Source organism: Seriola aureovittata, chromosome 24 (assembly GCF_021018895.1).
Source record: "Seriola aureovittata isolate HTS-2021-v1 ecotype China chromosome 24, ASM2101889v1, whole genome shotgun sequence".
Lineage (NCBI taxonomy): Eukaryota > Metazoa > Chordata > Actinopteri > Carangiformes > Carangidae > Seriola > Seriola aureovittata.
The window spans coordinates 11,001,405-11,027,651 of NC_079387.1; the positions used below are offsets into that span (position 1 = coordinate 11,001,405).

Consider the following 26,247-nt stretch of genomic DNA (forward strand, 5'->3'; position numbering starts at 1 on the left):
AAAGGATGACAAGCTTTTAGAAATTATGTCTCCAGTGTCTCTGACCTAGTGTCTCACAGTGTTAGAGCACTTTTCAAGTGTTTTACAGTCATGGTTTTGATCCTCAGGTGAAGTTTGAAGTCCAACACCCAAACGGATTTGTTTGACCAACAGTCTAAAATCCAAAGATTCTCATTAAAAATAACTAATTTAACAAATTATATTAATTTAAAAAACTATTTGATTATAAAAATCGTTGCTGATTCATTTTCTCTCCATCTTCTAACTGATAAATTGACTAATTGCTGCAGCTTTAGTTCTTACAATTATTTTATTTAACAATGATTAATTGAAATTACAGTTATTCACATCCATCCATCCTTGTTCTCCCCTTCTGGTGCTGCAGGAACAGGTGTTGTTCCTCGCTCTTGCCGGCAGGTGTCGCCATTTAGCTGCTTCCTTCACCGCAGGTTCTATGATTTACTATGGCAAATGATCATTCCGTCGCCTCTAATCACAGTGAATGATTATTAATTAGCCAGCTGAGGCTTGTAGACATTGAAATGGCTTGAGGATTAAATACCAAGTAGTTAAACTACCAGCCGAGTGGATGATCGCCGGGCTGGGATGTGAAGTAACGGCGGAGGCAGCATCGACACTTGTGACTTTTTTTCTGGGAACGATTCAGTCCATCCGGTGAGTGAAGCTATAACCGATCACTGGATTAATAACTAGTCAATGAACCCGCCAGGAGCAGGTAAGTTACATTAAAGCCTCCGCGGCCGTTGGTAAGTTAACCGGCTAACTTAGCTAGTTTAGCTAGTAGCGAGCTAGCAGGAGAAGCTAACAGCTACATAAACTGTTTAGACATTTAACGTTCACCTTAATAAGCGCAGTTAAGTGACTGTGCTGCACTTAAAGTAGCAGCACTACCTCTAATCCTGAGCTACACGTTAGTGAGACATGTTTCTGTTCAATATATTTCCTCAGTAAAACCGTAAAGTCTCAGTTTAAATGAGCTAAACTTCGCCCTAATTGTCCCTTTTTCTCGTTGAGTTTCGTCACAGCAAAGCGACACAGAACAATGAAGCGCCATGTCCAGAGCAGCCGCCCCCCGCAGGAGATCACGGTGCTGGTGTCACCAGCCTCAGCTGCCTCTTAAACATTATCACCAGTGTATAAACGGGCCTGTCTACTGTCAGGGCTCTGGTGGAGCAGACGTGAGGAGAGAGGCCAGCTGGAAGTCATGGAGGAGGAGGTGAGCGTGGAGTATTTACTGGAGCAGGTGATGCACAACGACGCGGGGAAGAGGCTCCAGGTGGGCCAGGAGGTCACAGAGCTCATCCTGGACGGGGAGAAGTCCCCCGAGCTGGAGCAGGACCAGGCCACGCTGGACAGGATGGTGGAGGCGGTGGCCGGCTCCTGGGTCAACTCCAGCAACTTCAAGGTGAGGACAGGCTGTTGGTTTAAAGGTGGAGACGCTTGTTGCTGGAGGAGAGGTGGGAAGAATGAACACACTCCAAGTCTGTCACCATCATTTTAAAAATAACTGTAGAGATGCTGTGAACAAGACACTTGACGCTCAGCTGTTGTTACAGCTGCTTCTCATGAATGAAGAGTCCTTCACAGGTAAAGGAGATATTAGTTCCATTAGAGCTCAGCTGAGCAACAAACTAGTCACCTGTCACAGTGTTAAAGCTAAAGATGTGTGACTCAGTGCTGCTGTAAACAGCCTCAGTCTCCACTTTAACTGCTCAACATGTTGAAGTGCAGCTGGAACAAACACTGACTCTGAGAAAACAAACTCTCATCATGAGATTCATGTGAGAAGAAGCTGAACTTTACATTTCATCTGTGGATCCATCTTCTGTTTCATGTCAACTCTTCTCTCCTTCTTTCTACATTTCTGCTCTTTTCTCTGACATCTGTCATTTCACATCCTGCTGGTCCTCACTTGTCCTGTAGTTCCCTCAGTGTGTTCCCACCATCTCCAGTCACCTGATCCCTTCATCCAGCAAGTAGAGGAAATAGTTTGGGTGTTGAAGACGTCAGTTGATGGATTATTAGTCGTCAGGTTTCTCAGCGTGTCAGAGTCGGAGCAGGAAGCTGCTGCAGGTTAAATATTAAAGATAATAAAGTCATATAAAGGTGCAGCAGCTGATGTTTGAGCGGAGCTGCAGGTTCAGACTGGTTCATAAGTGTTTCACTCTGACAGCAGCCTGCACACACAGAGGACTGGTGAAGGACAACAAGCAGAGGATTTCAGCTCATGGTTTTCTTCACAGACCTGGTCCAGACCCCAGAGAGAGTGAAGAATCTGAGTAAGTGGACCTTTGATTGATTTCAGTCTCTGACATTTGCTCTTCATCACAGACGAGCTGCTGTTTGTTTGTTTGTTGGTGTGTTGACGTGGAGAAGAGAAGAAGAAGAATGACTCCACAGCTCTTTAATTCTTTCATTCATACATCGTCTTTCTCTTGTTTCTGAAGGTTTCATTTGCTTTGTAAAGTGTCTTTGGGTGTTTAGAGAGGGGCTTATAAATACAATGTACTATTATTATTATTATTATTATTATTATTATTATTATTATTATTATTGTTATTATTAAAGTTCATCTAACAACAGACACTTGAGAATCCAGCTCAGTCCACAAGTAGATCTTTCCTGATGAGACACAAGTCAAATCAGACTGAAGTGTGTGTGTGTGTGGTGTGTGTGTGGTGTGTGTGTGTGTGTGTGTGTGTGTGTGTGTGTGTGTGTGTGTGTGTGTGTGTGTGTGTGTGTGTCACACTCTACACTTCACATTAGAACTGATACAGTTTGATCCTTGAAGCTCGTTTGTTTTTTATTGTGACTGTTTTTATTTGAACGTTGAACAGACTCATAATAAAACTCTGAACCAGAGTCCTGATATCAGATCCTGATCTAGATGCTGGACTTTGATCTGATAACAAGTCGTTTTATGAAGGATCATGATTCATGTTTAATTGGGGCAATCACTGTGGTTACCATGGTTACACACAGAGTGATCTGAATGAATAGTCTCTAACAGAAACCAGTGAGCGCCCCCTGGTGGCTCCTGTCAGTCTACAGGGATCCTGGAGGATGGATTGATGGTGGATGTGAAGGGTTAACAGGAGTCTCACTGTTTCCTTCAGTGCAGCTTTTCATTTACATATTTTTATATTATATTTTCTCCACTTTAACTTCCTGACTCAGAAAATAGTGAGAAATGTCGTCACAGACGCCCAGAGCTCAAAGTGAAACAAACCCACAGTAGAAAACTTCAGAATAATTAGAAATAAATGAAAATTATTAAAAGGAAATGAAAGTAATTACAAGGGAAACAGAAACTCCTACATTTCAGTTTTCAGTTTGAACTGTGACATGTTTGATATTTTTACTGTTGGGTCGTTTCGTCTAATGAAGCAAATTATTTTTTAATCTCTTTATGTATTTTATGTGCAAAAGTCTTAATTTGTAAAGTAACTGTGTCAGATAATCTCAGATTGAAACCTGATCCTTGCTGATTCCTGTAACTCACTGATGTATGAACCAGTCCTCTCCACCTGACCAGTCAGACCAGTTCTCCACTGGTCAAATGTGTCTGGATGATCAGGATGTGACTGATCCTCCTCCACATGTGTCACCCTCCTGTTGTTGTCAGACAGTTTAAGGTTTCTCTTTACTGTTTCAGGACTTTGAGACTTTGTGGTGTGAAGATGTTGATCCATAAGAACCAAAAACCATCTCAGTGTGTGCACATTTTTCACTCTCATATCTCACAATGTCTCCACTTGTGGTCAGTTAGTTTACAGTGCGTCTATGATTGTCACTCTTTATTGTGTATGTCCTCATAAGTGTGAATCCTGTGGGACAGTGTAATGTAGTGTTGTAGTGACTCAGTGTGACCACAGGAGGGCAGTAAATACTCTATCAGTCAGTTTACAAACATGTTGACATGAGTGTTTATAGCTGCTTAATGTAGTTACTGACAGTAACCACTGGGGGGCAGTGATCATGGTAGTTTCTCTGAGTGAAGACATCACTGTTGGTAACATCCGTCATTAGTACGACTCTATTAACAAGATTTAAGTCTTGTCATGTGACATCATGTCATCAGGTTTTTCTTTCCAGCACCAGAAGCTGCAGAACCTCATGGAGAACTCTGCTGTTTTCAAGTTTCCTTTAGTATCTGTCTTCTCATTGGTTGTTAAACAGACCTTTATGTTGGTGTTAGTCAGAGAAACTATCAGATCTGACCTCAGGAATGAGATTGTGTCTGTTTTATTTAGAGGCGAGAGGAAAGGTTGTGAATCAGGTTTTTCTAGTTTCCTCACTGAGGTGCAGGGAAATGATAGAGAAACCAAAGTTACATAAAATCAAAGAGGGAAGGACAGAAGCCGAAGAATATTGACGGTGATTTGCATGATCTGCTCCTGATCCCTCCTCCATCACAGGTGGAGCCGTGGCTGATTCCAGGAAACAGCTCACCTGTCTCACTCTTTTCTCTGCAGGCGTCAGATGGAGACTCTTCTTCTTCAACTCTGCTTGAACCAAGTGTAAGTTTGCTTTGTTTGATACGTTCACTTTGTCTTTAGTGACTTCACTGCGTGTTTCCTGCTGTATCATGTTTGTGTTTGTTCAGTTCTTATTTCATCAGGGTTAGAGGTTAAAGAACTCTTGTGTTGAAGGATTAACATCCTTGTTGTTGGATCATTGATTTACTGGAATCAAACAATATGATCAACAGCTGCTGTTTATTTCCTGTCCTCACCTGTCAGAAAACAAAGTACCTTTATATGTGGGTAGAAGACGTCGTCTCCACCAGCGTAAAGTCAGACACAACAGAATACTGTTTCCTGTGAGTCCTTTCAGAGTAAAGTGCAGAATGTACTTGAAGCTGTAGTGTTGCTGCCTGTGTGAGTTTCTGTCTTTATGTGCTCAGCTAAAAGTGTATGAATGTACAGAGGAGAGTGTCAGTGATGTTTAAACCATGTTATAAAATATATATTTAGTCAAACTGTCTCTTTAGCAGCAGCTGAATCAGCTGTGATCAGCTCCTGTCTGCAGTGTCTCATGATGTTCTGTTTTACTGTGAAATTGAAGGAAGCTTTAAGTATTGGAACAGTGAAGCCAATTCCTTTATTTTTGCTGTAGACTGAAAACATTTGGGTTTGACACCAAAAGATGAATATGAGACAAGAGATCAACATTTCAGCTTTTATTTCCAGGTATTCACATCTGGATCGGATACACGACTTAGAAGATAACATTATTTGTAACGGAACACCAAATTTTTAGGTGAGCAAAAGTATTGGAACAGATAGACTTAAAATAGATTAAAGTTTATAAGACTTAATATTTAGTTGCAAATCGTTTGCTCGCAATAACTGCATCAAGCCTGTGACCCTTTGACATCACTAAACTTTTGCATTCTTCTTCTGTGATGCTTTTCCAGACTTTCACCGCAGCCTCTTTCAGATGTTGTTTGTTTTGGGGGGTTACTCCCTTCAGTCTCTTCTTTAGCAGGAAAAATGCTCTGTAGGGTTTAAGTCTGGAGATTGACTTGGCCAGTCTAAAACCTTCCACTTCTTGCCCCTGATGAACTCCTTTGTTGTTTTTGCAATGCATTTTGGGTCATTGTCTTGCTGCATGATGAAGGATCTCCCGATCAGTTTGGTTGCATCTTTCTTTAAATTGGCAGACAAAAAGTTTCTGTAGACTTCTGAGTTCATTTTGCTGCTGCCATCATGTGTTACATCATCAATGAAGATTAATGAGCCCGTTCCAGAGGAAGCCATGACATCACCTCCACCGTGTTTCACAGATGAGCTTGTATGTTTGGATCCTTTCTTTCTCCAAACTTTAGCCTTTCCATCACTTTGGTGAAGGTTCATCTTTGTCTCATCAGTCCATAAAACTTTGTCCCAGAATTTTTGAGGCTCGTCTCTGTACTTTTTTGGCAAATTCCAGCCTGGCCTTCTTATTCTTCTTGCTAATGAGTGGTTTGCATCTTCTAGTTTAGCCTCTGTTCTTTTGTTCATGAAGTCTTCTGAGAACAGTAGATTCTGATTCCTTCACTCCTGCCCTCTGGAGGTTGTTGCTGATGTCACTAACAGTTGTTTTAGGGTCTTTCTTTACAGCTCTCACAATGTTTCTGTCCTCAACTGCTGCTGTTTTCCTCAGTTTACCCATTCAATGTCTGTTACTTGGTACACCAGTGGTTTCTTTCTTCTTCAGGACATTCAAAATGGTTGTACTGGCTATGGCCAATGTTTGTTCAATGGCTCTGATTGATTTTCCATCTTCTCTCAGCTTCACCCATAGACAGCTCTCTGGTTTTCCTGTTAGTTACACCTCTAACTATAAATGCTATATATAAAAACTATAAAATCCAAATCTGAAACTGAGCGTAGACATTCAGTTCTATTTATTGTTTGAATAATCAATGTAATAGGACACACCTGGGCAACAATACACACCTTTCAGTCACATGTTCAAATACTTTTGCTCACATGAAAAATGGGTGTGTTCAAAATAAAAGGTGCTATCTTCTAAGTTGTGTATCAGATCCAGATGTAAATACCTGGAAATAAAAGCTGAAATGTTGATCTCTTGTCTCCTATTCATCTTTTGGTGTGAAACCCAAATGTTTTCAGTCTACAGCAAAAATAAAGGAATTGGCTTCACTGTTCCTATAGTTTTGGAGGGGAGTGTATGAACCAGTCTTCTCCACCCGACCAGTCAGACCAGTTCTCCACTGGTCAAATGTGTCTGGATGATCAGGATGTGACTGATCCTCCTCCACATGTGTCACCTTCCTGTTGTTGTCAAACAGTTTAAGGTTTCTCTTTACTGTTTCAGGACTTTGAGACTTCTACGTCGTGCTGTTTTAGCTGGAGAAACTAGTTCATTGTGAATGTTTTGATAGATGGAGTTTCTTCAGAGGAAACTTTAGACGAGTAAAGATGGCCGTCATTATATTCATGTTTAATATTCTTTTGTTTTTGTGTGTGAGCAGGAAAAGAAACTGATGACCTGTACAGACAATATTTAACCATGGTGAAATGACAGGATATGATCTGTAATAGACATGGACAAATGGTTTTCCTCCTCAGAGTCTGAACTCAGTCAGACCTGAACCTGTTGATCTGATTCAGTGTGACTTCACTTCCTGAGGATGTCCTTATCTCTGACGTCCCTCCACAATAAAGCTCCAGATAAACAGAGGCTGCAGAACCTCATGGAGAACTCTGCTGTTTTCAAGTTTCCTTTAGTGTCTGTCTTCTCATTGGTTGTTAAACAGACCTATATGTTGGTGTTAATCAAAGAAACTATCAGATCTGACCTTAGGAATGAGACTGTGTCTGTTTTATTTAGAGGCGAGAGGAAAGGTTGTGAATCAGGTCTTTCTGGATTCCTCGCTGAGGTGCAGGGAAATGATAGAGCAGAGTCTAATGAAAACACAGTCAGATAAAATCAAAGAGGGAAGGACAGAAGCGGAAGAATATGGACGGTGATTTGCATGATCTGCTCCTGATCCCTCCTCCATCACAGGTGGAGCCGTGGCTGATTCCAGGAAACAGCTCACCTGTCTCACTCTTTTCTCTGCAGGCGTCAAATGGAGACTCTTCTTCTTCAACTCTGCTTGAACCAAGTGTAAGTTTGCTTTGTTTGATACGTTCACTTTGTCTTTAGTGACTTCACTGCGTGTTTCCTGCTGTATAATGTTTGTGTTTGTTCAGTTCTTATTTCATCAGGGTTAGAGGTTAAAGAACTCTTGTGTTGAAGGATTAACATCCTTGTTGTTGGATCATTGATTTACTGGAATCAAACAATATGATCAACAGCTGATGTTTATTTCCTGTCCTCACCTGTCAGAAAACAAAATACCTTTATATGTGGGTAGAAGACGTCGTCTCCACCAGCGTAAAGTCAGACACAACAGAATACTGTTTCCTGTGAGTCCTTTCAGAGTAAAGTGCAGAGAGTACTTGAAGCTGTAGTGTTGCTGCCTGTGTTCCTGTTGTAGAGATGTGTAATGAGGCTGTTGGGGAGGTGGAGATAAGAAAAATCTCTTCACATTCACAGTAGAGGACTGATGTGGAGGGGCAGTCACTGTGTTATTAAGATCCATGTTGCTTCAAGTCTTCATCGTGCACATATTCCTCTCCTACATCTCCCTCAGACCAGGGGATTTGAAACGGTTTGAGTTTCTGTCTTTATGTGTTCAGGTCCGTATCCCAGGAAAAGTGTATGAATGTACAGAGGAGAGTGTCAGTGATGTTTAAACCATGTTATAAAATATATATTTAGTCAAACTGTCTCTTTAGCAGCAGCTGAATCAGCTGTGATCAGCTCCTGTCTGCAGTGTCTCATGATGTTCTGTTTTAGTGTGAAATTGAAGGAAGCTTTATTGTGGAGGGACATCAGATATAATGAGTAAGTGAAGTCACTGAATCAGATCAACATGTGTTTGATGTCTCTGTTCAGATCTGCTTGAGTTACGAGTCTGAGGAGAAAGACCAGTAAGTGTTTTAAAGTATCTTAATCTCTCTTATGATGTTTAGTGGTCGGGTTGTAAAACTGAATCAGTGGATGTGAATGATCGTCCATGAATCCAAGTGTTTGCTGGGCTGCTCTTCACTTCACTGCAGCTCCATGACGCCATCTAGTGGACGGATGGTAGAAGTGCAGCAGCTGATGGCAGCTTCCTCTGCCTCACACTGATATGAAACAGAGAAGAAGAGCCAATCAGTGGAGGAGCAGCTGGAGAAATGATGTACATTTGAGTTGATGTGCAGATGAATGATGTGTGTTTCTCTCCACATGAAGGTAGAAAGTGTGTGTGAGCTGATGTGGATGTGAACTCAGCAGCATGGATCAGTGTGAGGACAGAGAGGAGGGAGCCCCTCCCTCTAAAACCACTCTGTGTGGGGAACATGAGAGAAAGACCAGAGCTCAGAGGTGAGATGAGGATCTCTAACTGTCCATGACTCACATCACTGCTCCATCATTATTCACACTCAAAGCTCTGTGTGTGTCAGAGACACACCACACTCTGCTGGACCTGGACCTGGACCTGGACCTGGACCTGGACCTGGATCCAGCTGTGTGTCCATGAAGAGCAACCGGTCCATGGATCTTCCTGTTCATTTGAAACAATCTGTTGATGGAAGGTCAGAATTTAAAACAGTCAGAAAGACGTTTCTCACTAAAAGTCAGTTGTTGTGTTTATATTTAAAAATTGAAGATATTTTTCATCAGTTTTTATTCAACATGCACATTTATCAGTTCTGTTTTTGTTTCAGGATCCAGCAGCAGAGACCAGACTCTCCTGAACCCAGCTGTCTGTCTTTAAAGAGCGACGGGTCTGTGGGCAGGATCATTGACTTTAAAGGGCGACGTCCATCAGCTGATCAGATGTAAGCTGTAACTGACAGTGAGACTCAGGTTATTGTAGAAAAGAACTAGTTTGTACGACGTGTTGTTGGACCTGGTCTGAAATCAAAGTGTTTGTGTCTGTTGTGAACGTCCTCACTGGAAGGTGGAGGTAAAACAGTGGAGGCTTGGTGAGAGCTGTTGGGACTAAAGCAAACACTGAGCTGAAAGCTACAAACAGCTGCAGACTGAGCTGTTGATTCTCAGTGGGATCAGCAGGACTAGTAAACCTTTACCGCTACAGGGAGTCGTCTGATTGGCTGTCGCATCCAAACGTGACTTCGTGGACCTTTAGCTTGTGTCCGTCTCTGTGTGGACAGACATAATGTGAGCTCATTCTTCATGATTCCTCCACAGAGTGGACCAGGAGAGCTCAGAGGTTCCCAGGTCTCAGTCTGCCCAGCAGCATCAAACACAGCTGGACTCCATATTTATGGTCTGTACATGTACAACAACTACTGTTCCATCTGTTGTGTTCACAATAATCTCCGTGCTGCACTTTCAGACCAGTGGACTGTCAGTCTGTCCAACATGGATCTGATGTTTGATGCTGTCATTCATATAGTTTTCTGTTCCAGCTGCTGGAGGAGAACATGGTCACTTTTGTGAAGAACGAGCTGAAGAAGATGCACAAGCTTCTGAGTCCAGATTACCCAGAATGCTCAGGGAGTCAGAGGGAGGATGAGGAGGTGTTGGACGGTGAGGATGAAGAGCAGAAGAGCAGCAGAGAGGCATTTGTGAAGATCACAGTGAACTTCCTGAGGAGAATGAAGCAGGAGGAGCTGGCTGACTGTCTGCAGAGCAGTAAGAGGATTTCGCTAAAGATTTAAGATCCTGATCTCACCCTGACTCCTTTGCCCCCCCCCCCCAGCTTCACCTCACTGTCCTCAGGCCTTCCTCGATTCCCCTGATGTGGCCCAGAGGTTACATAGACCCTCACTGACCTCTGTCATTTTTTTGTCACTCTGAAATTATACACAGCACAGACAGAGTTCATCATCATCATCACCATCAGGGTGCTACTTAAACGTATGTTAACTAATTTCAGTTACAAGTGTTAGGTGCTACATCCCACTTGCCTTAATGATGCAAAGCTAAATTAGCTTCGATTCAGTCCAGGCAAATTTTGTCTGGACCAGCTCCGTTTTTCTCCCACACATGCATCACAATATCACGCTATTTATAATATATAGGCTAACCAACAGATATCAATTTGGCAACACTTCAGTTGTTTCAGAACCATGGCCAGTTTTCTCATGCTCTTCAATTCTTCAATCAATATGTCACCAGTCATTCATTCCACTTATAAGATGTTGTCCTTGCATGAAAAAAGTTAAACAAACTGAACAAAACACAAAATGTGTGTTCGATCTCTGTACTGTATCTAAGCCGTGCACGTTCGGTGCCATTTTTTGTATTGATAGGCTTTCTTTACAAGTGCATTTTTAGTGCTCTGGTTTGGATGGTATTTAAAGAAAAAATTGAACTTGTTTGATTTTGGATGTGAAAAGATTATTCATGTCAGGCTGCGTACCATGAATCCCCTCTGGCCTAGTTCATTTAGCTCTGTCAGCTAGCTCCGTTAATGTTAGTGCCGTAATCTCCACTAACTTTGCTAAAACTGTCACTTTCACTACATGCAGAAGTTCCTGCAAGGTTGTCATATCGCTTAAGAGTGAGCAGCAGCCTTTTCTTGTCCATGTCTCTATTAGCCTGTGTAGCTGGCCCTTGGCACCAATAACTGAGGTGGAAAGTTTCATACTGGTGCGCATATTTTATTTGTGTTGAGCACCATGAAAACTATAGATAAGAAATACAAACAAAAAAAAGAACATTAGTTAGAATACACAAGCAGAAATTTCATTAATACCTTTACAGTGTTGGTCACAAGACAAAAGAAACTTAACACTCATAGCACAAATGACCAAATACTATAAAAGAAGTTCAATTAACTACAAAATTAATAAGAAAACAATAAGAATTAATACATTCATTAGACAAAAGGTGCTAATTAAAGATTCACACAAATAATTAACAGAGCACCATCGCTCAGAAACACCACTCAAAATTAAACAACCAAGGGATTTATAATCATATCTATACTATTCAAACTTACGTAACTCATTCCACAACCAAGGGGGCTAAAATATTAGGGGAACATCAAGGTATGAGTCTTCTAGAGGATCGTCTGTTTCCTAACAACCCGACAGTAAGAGCTTGGCATTAACAGCAGGGACATGATAATTATGATGGAAACAGTGCATCATTAAACAACAAAAAAAACAAAACAAAACTTACTCCGAGTAAATCATGGACATCATCAAACAAAGAAGGTGAGCAGCACGCCACATCGCAGCGGACAACAGGTGAGCAGTACCAGCAGTGTGAAAGGAGAGCACAGGTGGATCATGTCATCTAATTAATCACATCCTCCCCTTCCTGCCGCCGCATTTCCTCTGACGCTACACAACAATGACCGGTCCCCAGGTAGCAGTATGAGCCAACCCGCTGTCATTCACAGCCTATATCCAGACACATTCCTCCTCTTCACATGGCGCCAGTAGCTACTGTTACTGCAGCTAACACGTTATTTTTTAATAAATTGGTTTACTTAAAAAAATTGCGGTATCAGCTGCCTCATGAAGTTTGTCGTAATCAGGCATCTCTTGTTCCTGCTGTAGTTTCAGGAAACAGGATGGCAGGGGCAGGAGGTGGTAAGGATTAACTCACAGTGCTTTATTAGTCTCACTTCTCCTCACCTCTTGCAGCTGAAAAAGTTACCTGCAGCAACTTTTTAAGAAAATGCGCTTTTGTGTCCGTCCAGAATCTCCTGCTACGTGCCGACCAAGACTCAAATCTAACCTGAAGAAGAAGTTCCAGTTTGTGTTTGAGGGGATCTCTAAAACAGGAAACCCGACCCTTCTGAAGCAGATCTACACAGAGCTCTACATCACAGAGGGAGGGACTGGAGAGGTCATTGATGAACATGAGGTCAGACAGATTGAAACAGCATCCAGGAAACCAGTCAGACCAGAAACAACCATCAGACAAGAAGACATCTTTAAAGCTTCACCTGGAAGAGACGGACCAATCAGAACAGTGATGACAAAGGGAGTGGCTGGCATTGGGAAAACAGTCTTAACACAGAAGTTCACTCTGGACTGGGCCGAAGACAAAGCCAACCAGGACATACAGTTCACATTTCCATTCACCTTCAGAGAGCTGAATTTGCTGAAAGAGAGAAAGTTCAGCTTGGTGGAACTTGTTCATCACTTCTTTACTGAAACCAAAGAAGCAGGAATCTGCAGGTTCGATCGGTTCCAGGTCGTGTTCATCTTTGACGGTCTGGACGAGTATCGACTTCCTCTGGACTTCCACAACACTGAGATCCTGACCGATGTTACAGAGTCCACCTCAGTGGACGTGCTGCTGACAAACCTCATCAGGGGGAAACTGCTTCCCTCTGCTCGCCTCTGGATAACCACACGACCTGCAGCAGCCAATCAGATCCCTCCTGAGTGTGTTGACGTGGTGACAGAGGTCAGAGGGTTCACTGACCCACAGAAGGAGGAGTACTTCAGGAAGAGGTTCAGAGAAGAGGAGCAGGCCAGCAGCATCATCTCCCACATCAAGACATCACGAAGCCTCCACATCATGTGCCACATCCCAGTCTTCTGCTGGATCACTGCTACAGTTCTGAAGGAGCTGTTGAAAACCAGAAGGAGAGGAGGGCTGCCCAAGACGCTGACGGAGATGTACATCCACTTCCTGGTGGTTCAGTCCAAACTGAAGAACATCAAGTATGATGGAGGATCTGAGACGGATCCACACTGGAGTCCAGAGAGCAGGAAGATGATTGAGTCTCTGGGAAAACTGGCTTTTGAGCAGCTGCAGAAAGGAAACCTGATCTTCTATGAATCAGACCTGACAGAGTGTGGCATCGATGTCAGAGCAGCCTCAGTGTACTCAGGAGTGTTCACACAGATCTTTAAAGAGGAGAGAGGCCTGTACCAGGACAAGGTGTTCTGCTTCGTCCATCTGAGTGTTCAGGAGTTTCTGGCTGCTCTTCATGTCCATCTGACCTTCATCAGGTCTGGACTCAATCTGATGTCAGAAGAACAATCAACCTCCAAGAAGTCTGAACCAAGACGAGACGAATCTACAGAGACACTCTTCTACCAGAGAGCTGTGGACGAGGCCTTACAGAGTCCAAACGGACACCTGGACTTGTTCCTCCGCTTCCTCCTGGGTCTTTCACTGCAGACCAATCAGACTCTCCTACGAGGTCTGATGTCACAGACAGGAAGTGACTCACAGACCAATCAGGAAACAGTCCAGTACATCAAGAAGAAGATCGAAGAGACTCCCTCTGCAGAGAAAAGCATCAACCTGTTCCACTGTCTGAATGAACTGAATGATCGTTCTCTAGTGGAGCAGATCCAACAGTCCCTGAGATCAGGACGTCTCTCCACAGATAAACTGTCTCCTGCTCAATGGTCAGCTCTGGTCTTCATCTTACTGTCCTCAGAAGAACATCTGGACGTGTTTGACCTGAAGAAATACTCTGCTTCAGAGGAGGCTCTTCTGAAGCTGCTGCCAGTGGTCAAAGCCTCTAAAACAGCTGTGTAAGTGTAGAGAAAGTTGATGTATTCATCATTATATAAAGACACTTCTGTCCTTTCAACAGGAGAGAAAATAACTTCCTTTCTTCTTTAATTCCTCATGATCATCTCTTCAGACTGAGTGACTGTAACCTCTCAGAGAGAAGCTGTGAAGCTCTGGCCTCAGTCCTCAGCTCCCAGTCCTCTAGTCTGAGACACCTGGACCTGAGTAACAACGACCTGCAGGACTCGGGAGTGAAGCTGTTGTCTGCTGGACTGGAGAGTCCACTCTGTTCACTGAAGACTCTCAGGTCAGGATCCATCAACCTGTTTATCTGATGACAGTTTAACAGAGCAGCAGGTGTTGACAGAGGGTTCCTGTGTGTTGTTTTGTGTGTTCAGTCTGTCAGGATGTCTGGTCACAGAGGAAGGCTGTGCTTCTCTGGCCTCAGCTCTGAGCTCCAACCCCTCCCACCTGAGAGAGCTGGACCTGAGCTACAATCATCCAGGAGCCTCAGGACTGAAGCTTCTGTCTGCTGGACTGGAGGATCCAGACTGGAGACTGGACACTCTCAGGTATGTAGAGGCCTGCTGCAGACACACACACTGACTGATAGAGGAGGGACTTTATGCAGGTGCAGACTTTACTATTAGACGAGGTGATGAAGTATCTTCTCCATGTCTCCTCCCTGCTCTGTATCATTAAAGATGAAGACTCCACTTCCTGTTTCTCTGCGGTCAACGTACATCCATAGACACAAGCCTCCATCTGAACACAGTAATCAAACAGTCTGTGTATGAGAGCCATGTAATGTCCATGTGTGCATGCTGACAGAGAACGTGCTGGTCTGACCCCCCTCCTCCTTTCAGGGCGGAGCCTGGTGGAGTCCGATGGTTGACACCAGGTCTGAGGAAGTGTAAGTGTGTTTTTAATGTGATTGATGAAAACAAAGCAGCACATTCAAACATCTTCAAACTGTCACATCACTGATGTCAGGAGTCATCATCAAACTGTCAATAACTGATCAGATGATCAATAACTGCAGCTGTGTCTTGTTCTCTCCATCAGATTCCTGTGAACTCACAATCGACACAAACACAGTGAACAGACGGATCAAACTGTCTGACAACAACAGGGAGATGACACGTGTGGAGGAGGATCAGTCATATCCTGATCATCCAGACAGATTTGACTACTGGCCTCAGCTGCTGTGTTCAACTGGTCTGACTGGTCGCTGTTACTGGGAGGTCGAGTGGAGAGGAAGGGTTTTTATATCAGTGAGTTACAGAGGAATCAGAAGGAAAGGAAACAGTAACGTTTCTGTGTTTGGAAGGAACGATCAGTCCTGGAGTCTGAACTGCTCTGATGATCATTTCACTGTCTGTCACAATGACAGAGAAACATATATCTCCCCCTCCTCCTCCGTCTCTCACAGAGTAGCAGTGTATGTGGACTGTCCTGGTGGCTCTCTGTCCTTCTACAGAGTCTCCTCTAACAAACTGATCCACCTCCACACCTTCAACACCACCTTCACTGAACCTCTGTATCCTGGGTTTAGGTTTAGGTTCTGGTCCAAGTCTGGTTCCTCAGTGTCTCTGTGTTGAATGTAGCAGAGAGAGAAACGTTCTCACTGTTGAACAGATAGTTGAGTCTCTACATGTCTGTCTCTTTCACTCACACACTAGTTTTCAGATTCATGTATTAATAAATTAAGTTTTTGATGATTTATCTATCTATCTATCTTCTTGTCTTTTCACAATAAAAGCATCACTGATAATCTTTGTGTTTTGTCTGAATCTGAGGACGACTGAGTCGATTCAGTTCAAACTAAAACACTGTTACAGTTTGTTGGAAAATTCTGAGAAAAGACAAAGACAGTCAATGAATGTTGTTGAGGCTCTCAGTGTTGAAGGTTTACATTCAGAGAAAAGACTGAAAGGTCCTAAAAGAAGAGGTCTACATTAACCTGCTTGATCCTGATCTTGTCAGAAAGTCCAACACTCAGAGGAAAGAATGACAAGCTTCTAGAAATGATGTCTCCAGTCCCTCTGACCTAATGTCTCACAGTGTTAGAGGACTCTTCAGGTGTTTTACAGTCATGGTTTTGATCCTCAGGTGAAGTGTGAAATCCAACACCAAAAGTGAAGTAAAACTGTCTTTCAGTGGTTCAAGCAGTTACAAATGGATTTGTTTGACCAACAGTCTAAAATCCAAAGATTCTCATTAAAAATAAACAAATAAATAAATGATATTAATTTAAAAACTATTTGATTATAAAAATCGTTGCTGATTCATTTTCTGTCCATCTTCTAACTGATAAATTGACTAATTGCTGCAGCTTTAGTTCTAACAATTATTTTATTTAACAATGATTAATTGAAATGACAAATATTCCCATCCATCCATCCTTGTTCTCCCCTTCTGGTGCTGCAGGAACAGGTGTTGTTCCTCGCTCTTGCCGGCAGGTGTCGCCATTTAGCTGCTTCCTCTACGGCAGGTTCTATGATTTACTATGGCAAATGATCATTTCGTCGCCTCTAATCACAGTGAATGATTATTGATTAGCCAGCTGAGGCTTGTAGACATTGAAATGGCTTGAGGATTAAACACCAAGTAGTTAAACTACCAGCCGAGTGGATGATCGCCGGGCTGGGATGTGAAGTAACGGCGGAGGCAGCATCGACACTTGTGACTTTTTTTCTGGGAACGATTCAGTCCATCCGGTGAGTGAAGCTATAACCGATCACTGGATTAATAACTAGTCAATGAACCCGCCAGGAGCAGGTAAGTTACATTAAAGCCTCCGCGGCCGTTGGGAAGTTAACCGGCTAACTTAGCTAGTTTAGCTAGTAGCGAGCTAGCAGGAGAAGCTAACAGCTACATAAACTGTTTAGACATTTAACGTTCACCTTAATAAGCGCAGTTAAGTGACTGTGCTGCACTTAAAGTAGCAGCACTACCTCTAATCCTGAGCTACACGTTAGTGAGACATGTTTCTGTTCAATATATTTCCTCAGTAAAACCGTAAAGTCTCAGTTTAAAGCAGCTAAACTTCGCCCTAATTGTCCCTTTTTCTTGTTGAGTTTCGTCACAGCAAAGCGACACAGAACAATGAAGCGCCATGTCCAGAGCAGCCGCCCCCCGCAGGAGATCACGGTGCTGGTGTCACCAGCCTCAGCTGCCTCTTAAACATTATCACCAGTGTATAAACGGGCCTGTCTACTGTCAGGGCTCTGGTGGAGCAGACGTGAGGAGAGAGGCCAGCAGGAAGTCATGGAGGAGGAGGTGAGCGTGGAGTATTTACTGGAGCAGGTGATGCACAACGACGTGGGGAAGAGGCTCCAGGTGGGCCAGGAGGTCACAGAGCTCATCCTGGACGGGGAGAAGTCCCCCGAGCTGGAGCAGGACCAGGCCACGCTGGACAGGATGGTGGAGGCGGTGGCCGGCTCCTGGGTCAACTCCAGCAACTTCAAGGTGAGGACAGGCTGTTGGTTTAAAGGTGGAGACGCTTGTTGCTGGAGGAGAGGTGGGAAGAATGAACACACTCCAAGTCTGTCACCATCATTTTAAAAATAACTGTAGAGATGCTGTGAACAAGACACTTGACTCTCAGCTGTTGTTACAGCTGCTTCTCATGAATGAAGAGTCCTTCACAGGTAAAGGAGATATTAGTTCCATTAGAGCTCAGCTGAGCAACAAACTAGTCACCTGTCACAGTGTTAAAGCTAAAGATGTGTGACTCAGTGCTGCTGTAAACAGCCTCAGTCTCCACTTTAACTGCTCAACATGTTGAAGTGCAGCTGGAACAAACACTGACTCTGAGAAAACAAACTCTCATCATGAGATTCATGTGAGTAGAAGCTGAACTTTACATTTCATCTGTGGATCCATCTTCTGTTTCATGTCAACTCTTCTCTCCTTCTTTCTACATTTCTGCTCTTTTCTCTGACATCTGTCATTTCACATCCTGCTGGTCCTCACTTGTCCTGTAGTTCCCTCAGTGTGTTCCCACCATCTCCAGTCACCTGATCCCTTCATCCAGCAAGTAGAGGAAATAGTTTGGGTGTTGAAGACGTCAGTTGATGGATTATTAGTTGTCAGGTTTCTCAGCGTGTCAGAGTCGGAGCAGGAAGCTGCTGCAGGTTAAATATTAAAGATAATAAAGTCATATAAAGGTGCAGCAGCTGATCTTTGAGCGGAGCTGCAGGTTCAGACTGGTTCATAAGTGTTTCACTCTGACAGCAGCCTGCACACACAGAGGACTGGTGAAGGACAACAAGCAGAGGATTTCAGCTCATGGTTTTCTTCACAGACCTGGTCCAGACCCCAGAGAGAGTGAAGAATCTGAGTAAGTGGACCTTTGATTGATTTCAGTCTCTGACGTTTGCTCTTCATCACAGACGAGCTGCTGTTTGTTTGTTGGTGTGTTGACGTGGAGAAGAGAAGAAGAAGAATGACTCCACAGCTCTTTCATTCTTTCATTCATACATCGTCTTTCTCTTGTTTCTGAAGGTTTCATTTGCTTTGTAAAGTGTCCTTGGGTGTTTAGAGAGGGGCTTATAAATACAATGTACTATTATTATTATTATTATTATTGTTATTATTAAAGTTCATCCAACAACAGACACTTGAGAATCCAGCTCAGTCCACAAGTAGATCTTTCCTGATGAGACACAAGTCAAATCAGACTGAAGTGTGTGTGTGTGTGTGTGTGTGTGTGTGTGTGTGTGTGTGTGTGTGTGTGTGTGTGTGTGTGTGTGTGTGTCACACTCTACACTTCACATTAGAACTGATACAGTTTGATCCTTGAAGCTCGTTTGTTTTTTATTGTGACTGTTTTTATTTGAACGTTGAACAGACTCATAATAAAACTCTGAACCAGAGTCCTGATATCAGATCCTGATCTAGATGCTGGACTTTGATCTGATAACAAGTTGTTTTATGAAGGATCATGATTCATGTTAAATTGGGGCAATCACTGTGGTTACCATGGTTACACACAGAGTGATCTGAATGAAGAGTCTCTAACAGAAACCAGTGAGCGCCCCCTGGTGGCTCCTGTCAGTCTACAGGGATCCTGGAGGATGGATTGATGGTGGATGTGAAGGGTTAACAGGAGTCTCACTGTTGCCTTCAGTGCAACTTTTGTTTCAACTTATTTATTTTATATTTTTAATTACATTTTACCTCATTAAAAAACAAGGTGACATTTACATGAAGCATATTTTTATATTATATTTTCACACGTATTGAAATAGAAGAAATAAGCACTAAACAGAAATCATCATATTAAAAGCCTGTAAAACACAGTTATACGTCAGCTACGACTGACACACTGACTCTGTCTGGAACAGGAGCTTTGCAGCTTCACAGTGATCAGAAAAAGTGTCAGAGTGAAGTTTGTAAAGATTTGTCCAGAAACGCTGAAACATTAAAATTATAATGAGTCAGAGCTGTAACTGTAAAGTCCAGACATGTCCGCCATGTTGAGTCGATGTTTTCAGGAGAAGCAGAGTTAGTTGATGAACACTGAGTCATTATTACTGTGTAGCTCCACTTACTGATGACTGGAGGCAGCTTTTCCCGCCTGAATCATCCTGTGGAGGAGATGAACTGCTGCTCTCCTGCTGTCTGAGCGTCATGACGCCATCTAGTGGACTGATGGTAGAAGTGCAGCAGCTGATGGCAGCTTCCTCTGCCTCACACTGATATGAAACAGAGAAGAAGAGCCAATCAGTGGAGGAGCAGCTGGAGAAATGATGTACATTTGAGTCGATGTGCAGATGAATGATGTGTGTTTCTCTCCACATGAAGGTAGAAAGTGTGTGTGAGCTGATGTGGATGTGAACTCAGCAGCATGGATCAGTGTGAGGACAGAGAGGAGGGAGCCCCTCCCTCTAAAACCACTCTGTGTGGGGAACATGAGAGAAAGACCAGAGCTCAGAGGTGAGATGAGGATCTCTAACTGTCCATGACTCACATCACTGCTCCATCATTATTCACACTCAAAGCTCTGTGTGTGTTAGGGTTAGAGACACACCACACTCTGCTGGACCTGGACCTGGACCTGGACCGGGACCGGGACCTGGACCTGGACCTGGACCTGGACCTGGACGTGGACGTGGACCTGGACCTGGGTCCAGCTGTGTGTCCATGAAGAGTGACCGGTCCATGGAGTTTCCTGTTCATTTCAGACAATCTGTTGATGGAAGGTCAGAATTTAAAACAGTCAGAAAGACATTTCTCACTAAAAGTCAGTTGTTGTGTTTATTTAAAGATTGAAGATATTTTTCATCAGTTTTTATTCAACATGCACATTTATCAGTTCTGTTTTTGTTTCAGGATCCAGCAGCAGAGACCAGACTCTCCTGAACCCAGCTGTCTGTCTTTAAAGAGCGACCGGTCGAAGGGCTGGCTCATTCACTTTAAAGGGCGACGTCCATCAGCTGATCAGATGTAAGCTGTAACTGACAGTGAGACTCAGGTTATTTTAGAAAGGAACTAGTTTGTACGACGTGTTGTTGGACCTGGTCTGAAATCAAAGTGTTTGTGTCTGTTGTGAACGTCCTCACTGGAAGGTGGAGGTAAAACAGTGGAGGCTTGGTGAGAGCTGTTGGGACTAAAGCAAACACTGAGCTGAAAGCTACAAACAGCTGCAGACTTAGCTGTTGATTCTCAGTGGGATCAGCAGGACTAGTAAACCTTTACCGCTACAGGGAGTCGTCTGATTGGCTGTCACATCCAAACGTGACTTCATGGACCTTTAGCTTGTGTCTGTCTCTGTGTGGACAGACATAATGTGAGCTCATTCTTCATGATTCCTCCACAGAGTGGACCAGGAGAGCTCAGAGGTTCCCAGGTCTCAGTCTGCCCAGCAGCATCAAACACAGCTGGACTCCATATTTATGGTCTGTGCATGTACAACAACTACTGTTCCCTCTGTTGTGTTCACAATAATCTCCATGCTGCACTTTCAGACCAGTGGACTGTCAGTCTGTCCAACATGGATCTGATGTTTGATGCTGTCATTCATATAGTTTTCTGTTCCAGCTGCTGGAGGAGAACATGGTCACTTTTGTGAAGAACGAGCTGAAGAAGATGCACAAGCTTCTGAGTCCAGATTACCCAGAATGCTCAGGGAGTCAGAGGGAGGATGAGGAGGTGTTGGACGGTGAGGATGAAGAGCAGAGGAGGAGCAGAGAGGCATTTGTGAAGATCACAGTGAACTTCCTGAGGAGAATGAAGCAGGAGGAGCTGGCTGACTGTCTGCAGAGCAGTAAGAGGATTTCTCTAAAGATTCAACATGATGGAGAAATGAGACATTTACTAACATCAACACATTCCTCAGGGGGAAAATTATCATATTTTTTCTTCATGAATAAGTAAAGATGTAATTTCTTGTTTGTCTGTTCAGGACAATAATTTAGTGATGCAATTGAATCTAAACACTGACCAGTTTTGATGCCCTGATGATGGATAAATGGTGAAGGGGCTGAGACATCTCCTCCAAAGAAAACCATATTTTTATCAACTTCAACATTAAAGGCAACTTGTTATTATAATATTGATCATGACACACAGATCTGTCTCTTCTTTGCCTACAATAAACCTCAACTCTCTCATCTCGACTCCTCTTCCTGTCCTCCCTCTCCCAGCTCCACCTCACTGTCCTCTGTCCCCTGGTGGACCATCACTCACTTAATGCACAAAATTCACTGTCGACCTAAAATTAAACACAGCACAGGTTTACCCTCATCATGATCAGCGTGATACTGAATTGTTGTTAACTAGTGTTGTTAGTGCAGCTGTTTCAGGAAGTAGTATGGGAGGGGCAAGGGGGCGGTGAGGAGTAGCTCACAGTGTGAATTTGTTTAGAGTCTTACTCCATTCTCTTGTTGGTGAAAAAGTTAGATACAGCGACTTTAAGAAAATATACTTTTGTACTTCTTTCAGAATCTCCTGCAATGTGCCGACCTAGACTAAAATCTAACCTGAAGAAGAAGTTCCAGTTTGTGTTTGAGGGGATCTCTAAAGCAGGAAACCCGACCCTTCTGAACCAGATCTACACAGAGCTCTACATCACAGAGGGAGGGACTGGAGAGGTCAATGATCAACATGAGGTCAGACAGATTGAAACAACATCCAGGAAACCAGACAGACCAGAAACAACCATCAGACAAGAAGACATCTTTAAAGCCTCACCTGGAAGAGACGGACCAATCAGAACAGTGATGACAAAGGGAGTGGCTGGCATTGGGAAAACAGTCTTAACACAGAAGTTCACTCTGGACTGGGCTGAAGACAAAGCCAACCAGGACATACAGTTCACATTTCCATTCACCTTCAGAGAGCTGAATGTGCTGAAAGAGAGAAAGTTCAGCTTGGTGGAACTTGTTCATCACTTCTTTACTGAAACCAAAGAAGCAGGAATCTGCAGGTTCGATCAGTTCCAGGTCGTGTTCATCTTTGACGGTCTGGATGAGTGTCGACTTCCTCTGGACTTCCACAACACTGAGATCCTGACCGATGTTACAGAGTCCACCTCAGTGGACGTGCTGCTGACAAACCTCATCAGGGGGAAACTGCTTCCCTCTGCTCGCCTCTGGATAACCGCACGACCTGCAGCAGCCAATCAGATCCCTCCTGAGTGTGTTGACGTGGTGACAGAGGTCAGAGGGTTCACTGACCCACAGAAGGAGGAGTACTTCAGGAAGCGGATCAGAGAGGAGGAGCAGGCCAGCAGGATCATCTCCCACATCAAGACATCACGAAGCCTCCACATCATGTGCCACATCCCAGTCTTCTGCTGGATCACTGCGACAGTTCTGGAGGAGGTGTTGAAAACCAGAAGGAGAGGAGAGCTGCCCAAGACCCTGACTCAGATGTACATCCACTTCCTGGTGGTTCAGTCCAAACTGAAGAAGGTCAAGTATGATGGAGGATCTGAGACAGATCCACACTGGAGTCCAGAGAACAGGAAGATGATTGAGTCTCTGGGAAAACTGGCGTTTGAGCAGCTGCAGAAAGGAAACCTGATCTTCTATGAATCAGACCTGACAGAGTGTGGCATCGATATCAGAGCAGCCTCAGTGTACTCGGGAGTGTTCACACAGATCTTTAAAGAGGAGAGAGGCCTGTACCAGGACAAGGTGTTCTGCTTCATCCATCTGAGTGTTCAGGAGTTTCTGGCTGCTCTTCATGTCCATCTGACCTTCATCAAGTCTGGACTCAATCTGATGTCGGAAGAACAATCAACCTCCAAGAAGTCTGAACCAAGACGAGACGAATCTGCAGAGACAAACTTCTATCAGAGAGCTGTGGACGAGGCCTTACAGAGTCCAAATGGACACCTGGACTTGTTCCTCCGCTTCCTCCTGGGTCTTTCACTGCAGACCAATCAGACTCTCCTACGAGGTCTGATGTCACAGACAGGAAGTGACTCACAGACCAATCAGGAAACAGTCCAGTACATCAAGAAGAAGATCGAAGAGACTCCCTCTGCAGAGAAAAGCATCAACCTGTTCCACTGTCTGAATGAACTGAATGATCGTTCTCTAGTGGAGCAGATCCAACAGTCCCTGAGATCAGGAAGTCTCTCCACAGATGAACTGTCTCCTGCTCAATGGTCAGCTCTGGTCTTCATCTTACTGTCCTCAGAAGAACATCTGGACGTGTTTGACCTGAAGAAATACTCTGCTTCAGAGGAGGCTCTTCTGAAGCTGCTTCCAGTGGTCAAAGCCTCTAACAAAGCTGTGTAAGTGTAGAGAGAGTTGATTTATTCATCATTATATAAAGACACTTCTGTCTTTTCAACAGGAGAGAAAATAACTTCCTTCCTTCTTTAATTCCTCATGATCATCTCTTCAGACTGAGTGGCTGTAACCTCTCAGAGAGAAGCTGTGAAGCTCTGTCCTCAGTCCTCAGCTCCCAGTCCTCTAGTCTGAGACACCTGGACCTGAGTCACAACGACCTGCAGGACTCGGGAGTGAAGCTGTTGTCTGCTGGACTGGAGAGTCCACTCTGTACACTGGAGACTCTCAGGTCAGGATCCATCAACCTGTTTATCTGATGACAGTTTAACAGAGCAGCAGGTGTTGACAGAGGGTTCCTGTGTGTTGTTTTGTGTGTTCAGTCTGTCAGGATGTCTGGTCACAGAGGAAGGCTGTGCTTCTCTGGCCTCAGCTCTGAGCTCCAACCCCTCCCACCTGAGAGAGCTGGACCTGAGCTACAATCATCCAGGAGACTCAGGACTGAAGCTTCTGTCTGCTGGACTGGAGGATCCAGACTGGAGACTGGACACTCTCAGGTATGTAGAGGCCTGCTGCAGACACACACACTGTCTGATAGAGGAGGAAGAGCTGAAACAGTTTCTGTGTCACAGCTGATGACAGATCTGTACAGAACAGCTTTGACTTCAGCAACAACAACAACAACAGAGGAGTTTTCTCCTGATGACTTCAGTGTCTCATTATGACTCACTGTGTCATATTTAGAGATTTATCAGTTGTGAATCCAGCTGTTGTCAGCTGTGTTCTGTGACCTGAGTCTCTACAGATGTTTTGATCAGACTTTATTTCAGGCTGTATCAGGAAACATTTCAGCTGCAGCTGCTTTAACTGCTCCTGAACCAACAGAGTGTTTTCACCAGAACAGTCCAAAGACTGTAGAGACCTGTTCAGTGTCGACACACCAACAATAATAAAACCATCCACACTGATCAGAGACATTCATGTCCCAGTGTCTCCAACCAAGGAGGAAATCAGAGACAATTCAATCAGGTCACATCATCATGTCTCCGTCTTCTCAAACATTGATGATCAATAATCAATGTGGTCAATGTACATCCATACACACAAGCCTCCATCTGAACACAGTAATCAAACAGTCTGTGTATGAGAGCCATGTAATGTCCATGTGTGCATGCTGACAGAGAACGTGCTGGTCTGACCCCCCTCCTCCTTTCAGGGCGGAGCCTGGTGGAGTCCGATGGTTGACACCAGGTCTGAGGAAGTGTAAGTGTGTTTTTAATGTGATTGATGAAAACAAAGCAGCACATTCAACCATCATCAAACTGTCAATAACTGATCAGATGATCAATAACTGCAGCTGTGTCTTGTTCTCTCCATCAGATTCCTGTGAACTCACAATCGACACAAACACAGTGAACAGAAGGATCAAACTGTCTGACAACAACAGGAAGGTGACATATGTGAGAGAGGAGGATCAATCATATCCTGATCATCCAGACAGATTTGACCACTGGCCTCAGCTGCTGTGTTCAACTGGTCTGACTGATCACTGTTACTGGGAGGTCGAGTGGAGAGGAAGGGTTGATATATCAGTGAGTTACAGAGGAATAAGAAGGAAAGGAAACAGTAACGTTTCTGTGTTTGGAAGGAACGATCAGTCCTGGAGTCTGAACTGCTCTGATGATCATTACACTGTCTGTCACAATGACATAAAAACATCCTCCTCCTCCTCCTCTTCCTCCTCCTCCTCCTCCTCCTCTGTCTCTAACAGAGTAGCAGTGTATGTGGACTGTCCTGCTGGCTCTCTGTCCTTCTACAGAGTCTCCTCTAACAAACTGATCCACCTCTACACCTACAATACCACCTTCACTGAACCTCTGTATCCTGGGTTTAGGTTTAGGTTCTGGTCCAAGTCTGGTTCCTCAGTGTCTCTGTGTTGAATGAAGCAGAGACAGAAACATTCTCACTGTTGAACAGATAGTTCAGTCTCTACATGTCTGTCTCTTTCACTCACACACAAGTTTTCAGATTCACGGATTAAGAAATCAGTAACGTTTTTGATTAATAATCTATCTATCTATCCACCTTCTTGTCTTTTCACAATAAAAGCATCACTGATAATAATCTTTGTGTTGTGTCTGAATCTGAGGACAACTGAGTCGATTTAGTTCAAACTAAAACATTTTCACAGTTTGTTTGAAAAGTCTGAGAAAAGACAAAGACAGTCAATGAAAATGTTGTTGAGGCTCTCAGTGTTGAAGGTTTACATTCAGAGAAAAGAATGAAAGTTTTGAGGTTGTTGGTTCAATCCTGAGACAGAGATTTAATGTTAAAAGCCAAAGTCCAGAGGAAAGACTGGAAGTCTCCAAGAGAAGAACTGGTTTTTGTTTCTGTCCCAGTCTCTCAAGCTGTTGAAGACTTGTCTAAAGGTTAGAGGTCATGGGTTTTAATCCTCAGTGACTCGATTGAAGTC

At 43.7% G+C, this 26,247-nt stretch overlaps 2 protein-coding genes and 1 long non-coding RNA gene across 8 annotated transcripts; all 3 read left to right on the forward strand.

The window, feature by feature from the left end:
* Window positions 1–351: 351 nt before the first annotated feature.
* On the forward strand, window positions 352–25,898 carry LOC130165416 (protein NLRC3-like). Of its 5 annotated transcripts, none has more exons than XM_056370683.1 (14): window positions 352–736; window positions 1,036–1,426; window positions 1,945–2,300; window positions 8,818–8,949; window positions 9,030–9,161; window positions 9,294–9,407; window positions 9,781–9,859; window positions 10,002–10,227; window positions 12,248–14,048; window positions 14,162–14,335; window positions 23,893–24,066; window positions 24,158–24,331; window positions 24,991–25,037; window positions 25,155–25,898. In XM_056370683.1, exons 4-14 carry the CDS (start codon window positions 8,861–8,863, stop codon window positions 25,712–25,714), a joined length of 3,570 nt encoding a protein of 1,189 aa, XP_056226658.1. In that variant the 5' UTR covers window positions 352–736; window positions 1,036–1,426; window positions 1,945–2,300; window positions 8,818–8,860; the 3' UTR covers window positions 25,715–25,898. The 5 variants fall into 5 exon arrangements, with proteins under 5 accessions (XP_056226658.1, XP_056226660.1, XP_056226661.1 ...); XM_056370685.1 differs by having other exon boundaries at window positions 355–736; window positions 24,956–25,037; window positions 25,155–25,281; XM_056370686.1 differs by lacking the exon at window positions 24,991–25,037 and having other exon boundaries at window positions 355–736; window positions 25,155–25,230.
* On the forward strand, window positions 17,888–20,157 carry LOC130165478 (uncharacterized). 2 transcript variants are annotated; one of them, XR_008826801.1, is made up of 3 exons: window positions 17,888–18,373; window positions 19,840–19,971; window positions 20,052–20,157. It is a non-coding gene; the product is annotated as an uncharacterized LOC130165478 (long non-coding RNA). The 2 variants fall into 2 exon arrangements; XR_008826802.1 differs by having other exon boundaries at window positions 20,058–20,139.
* On the forward strand, window positions 20,321–23,783 carry LOC130165424 (protein NLRC3-like). Its single transcript, XM_056370703.1, has 4 exons — window positions 20,321–20,481; window positions 20,855–20,933; window positions 21,076–21,301; window positions 21,979–23,783. Exons 1-4 carry the CDS (start codon window positions 20,336–20,338, stop codon window positions 23,781–23,783), a joined length of 2,256 nt encoding a protein of 751 aa, XP_056226678.1. The 5' UTR covers window positions 20,321–20,335.
* Window positions 25,899–26,247: the final 349 nt, after the last annotated feature.

Coding starts and splice junctions, on each gene's coding strand:
- LOC130165424 (XM_056370703.1), top strand. CDS start 20,336: ATGCACATTTATCAGTTCTGTTTTTGTTTCAGGATCCAGCAGCAGAGA. Junction 20,482..20,854: donor CGTCCATCAGCTGATCAGAT/GTAAGCTGTAAC, acceptor ATTCCTCCACAG/AGTGGACCAGGAGAGCTCAG. Junction 21,302..21,978: donor GGCTGACTGTCTGCAGAGCA/GTAAGAGGATTT, acceptor TACTTCTTTCAG/AATCTCCTGCAATGTGCCGA.
- LOC130165416 (XM_056370683.1), top strand. CDS start 8,861: ATGGATCAGTGTGAGGACAGAGAGGAGGGAGCCCCTCCCTCTAAAACC. Junction 14,049..14,161: donor AAAGCCTCTAAAACAGCTGT/GTAAGTGTAGAG, acceptor TCATCTCTTCAG/ACTGAGTGACTGTAACCTCT. Junction 24,332..24,990: donor TGGAGACTGGACACTCTCAG/GTATGTAGAGGC, acceptor TCCTCCTTTCAG/GGCGGAGCCTGGTGGAGTCC.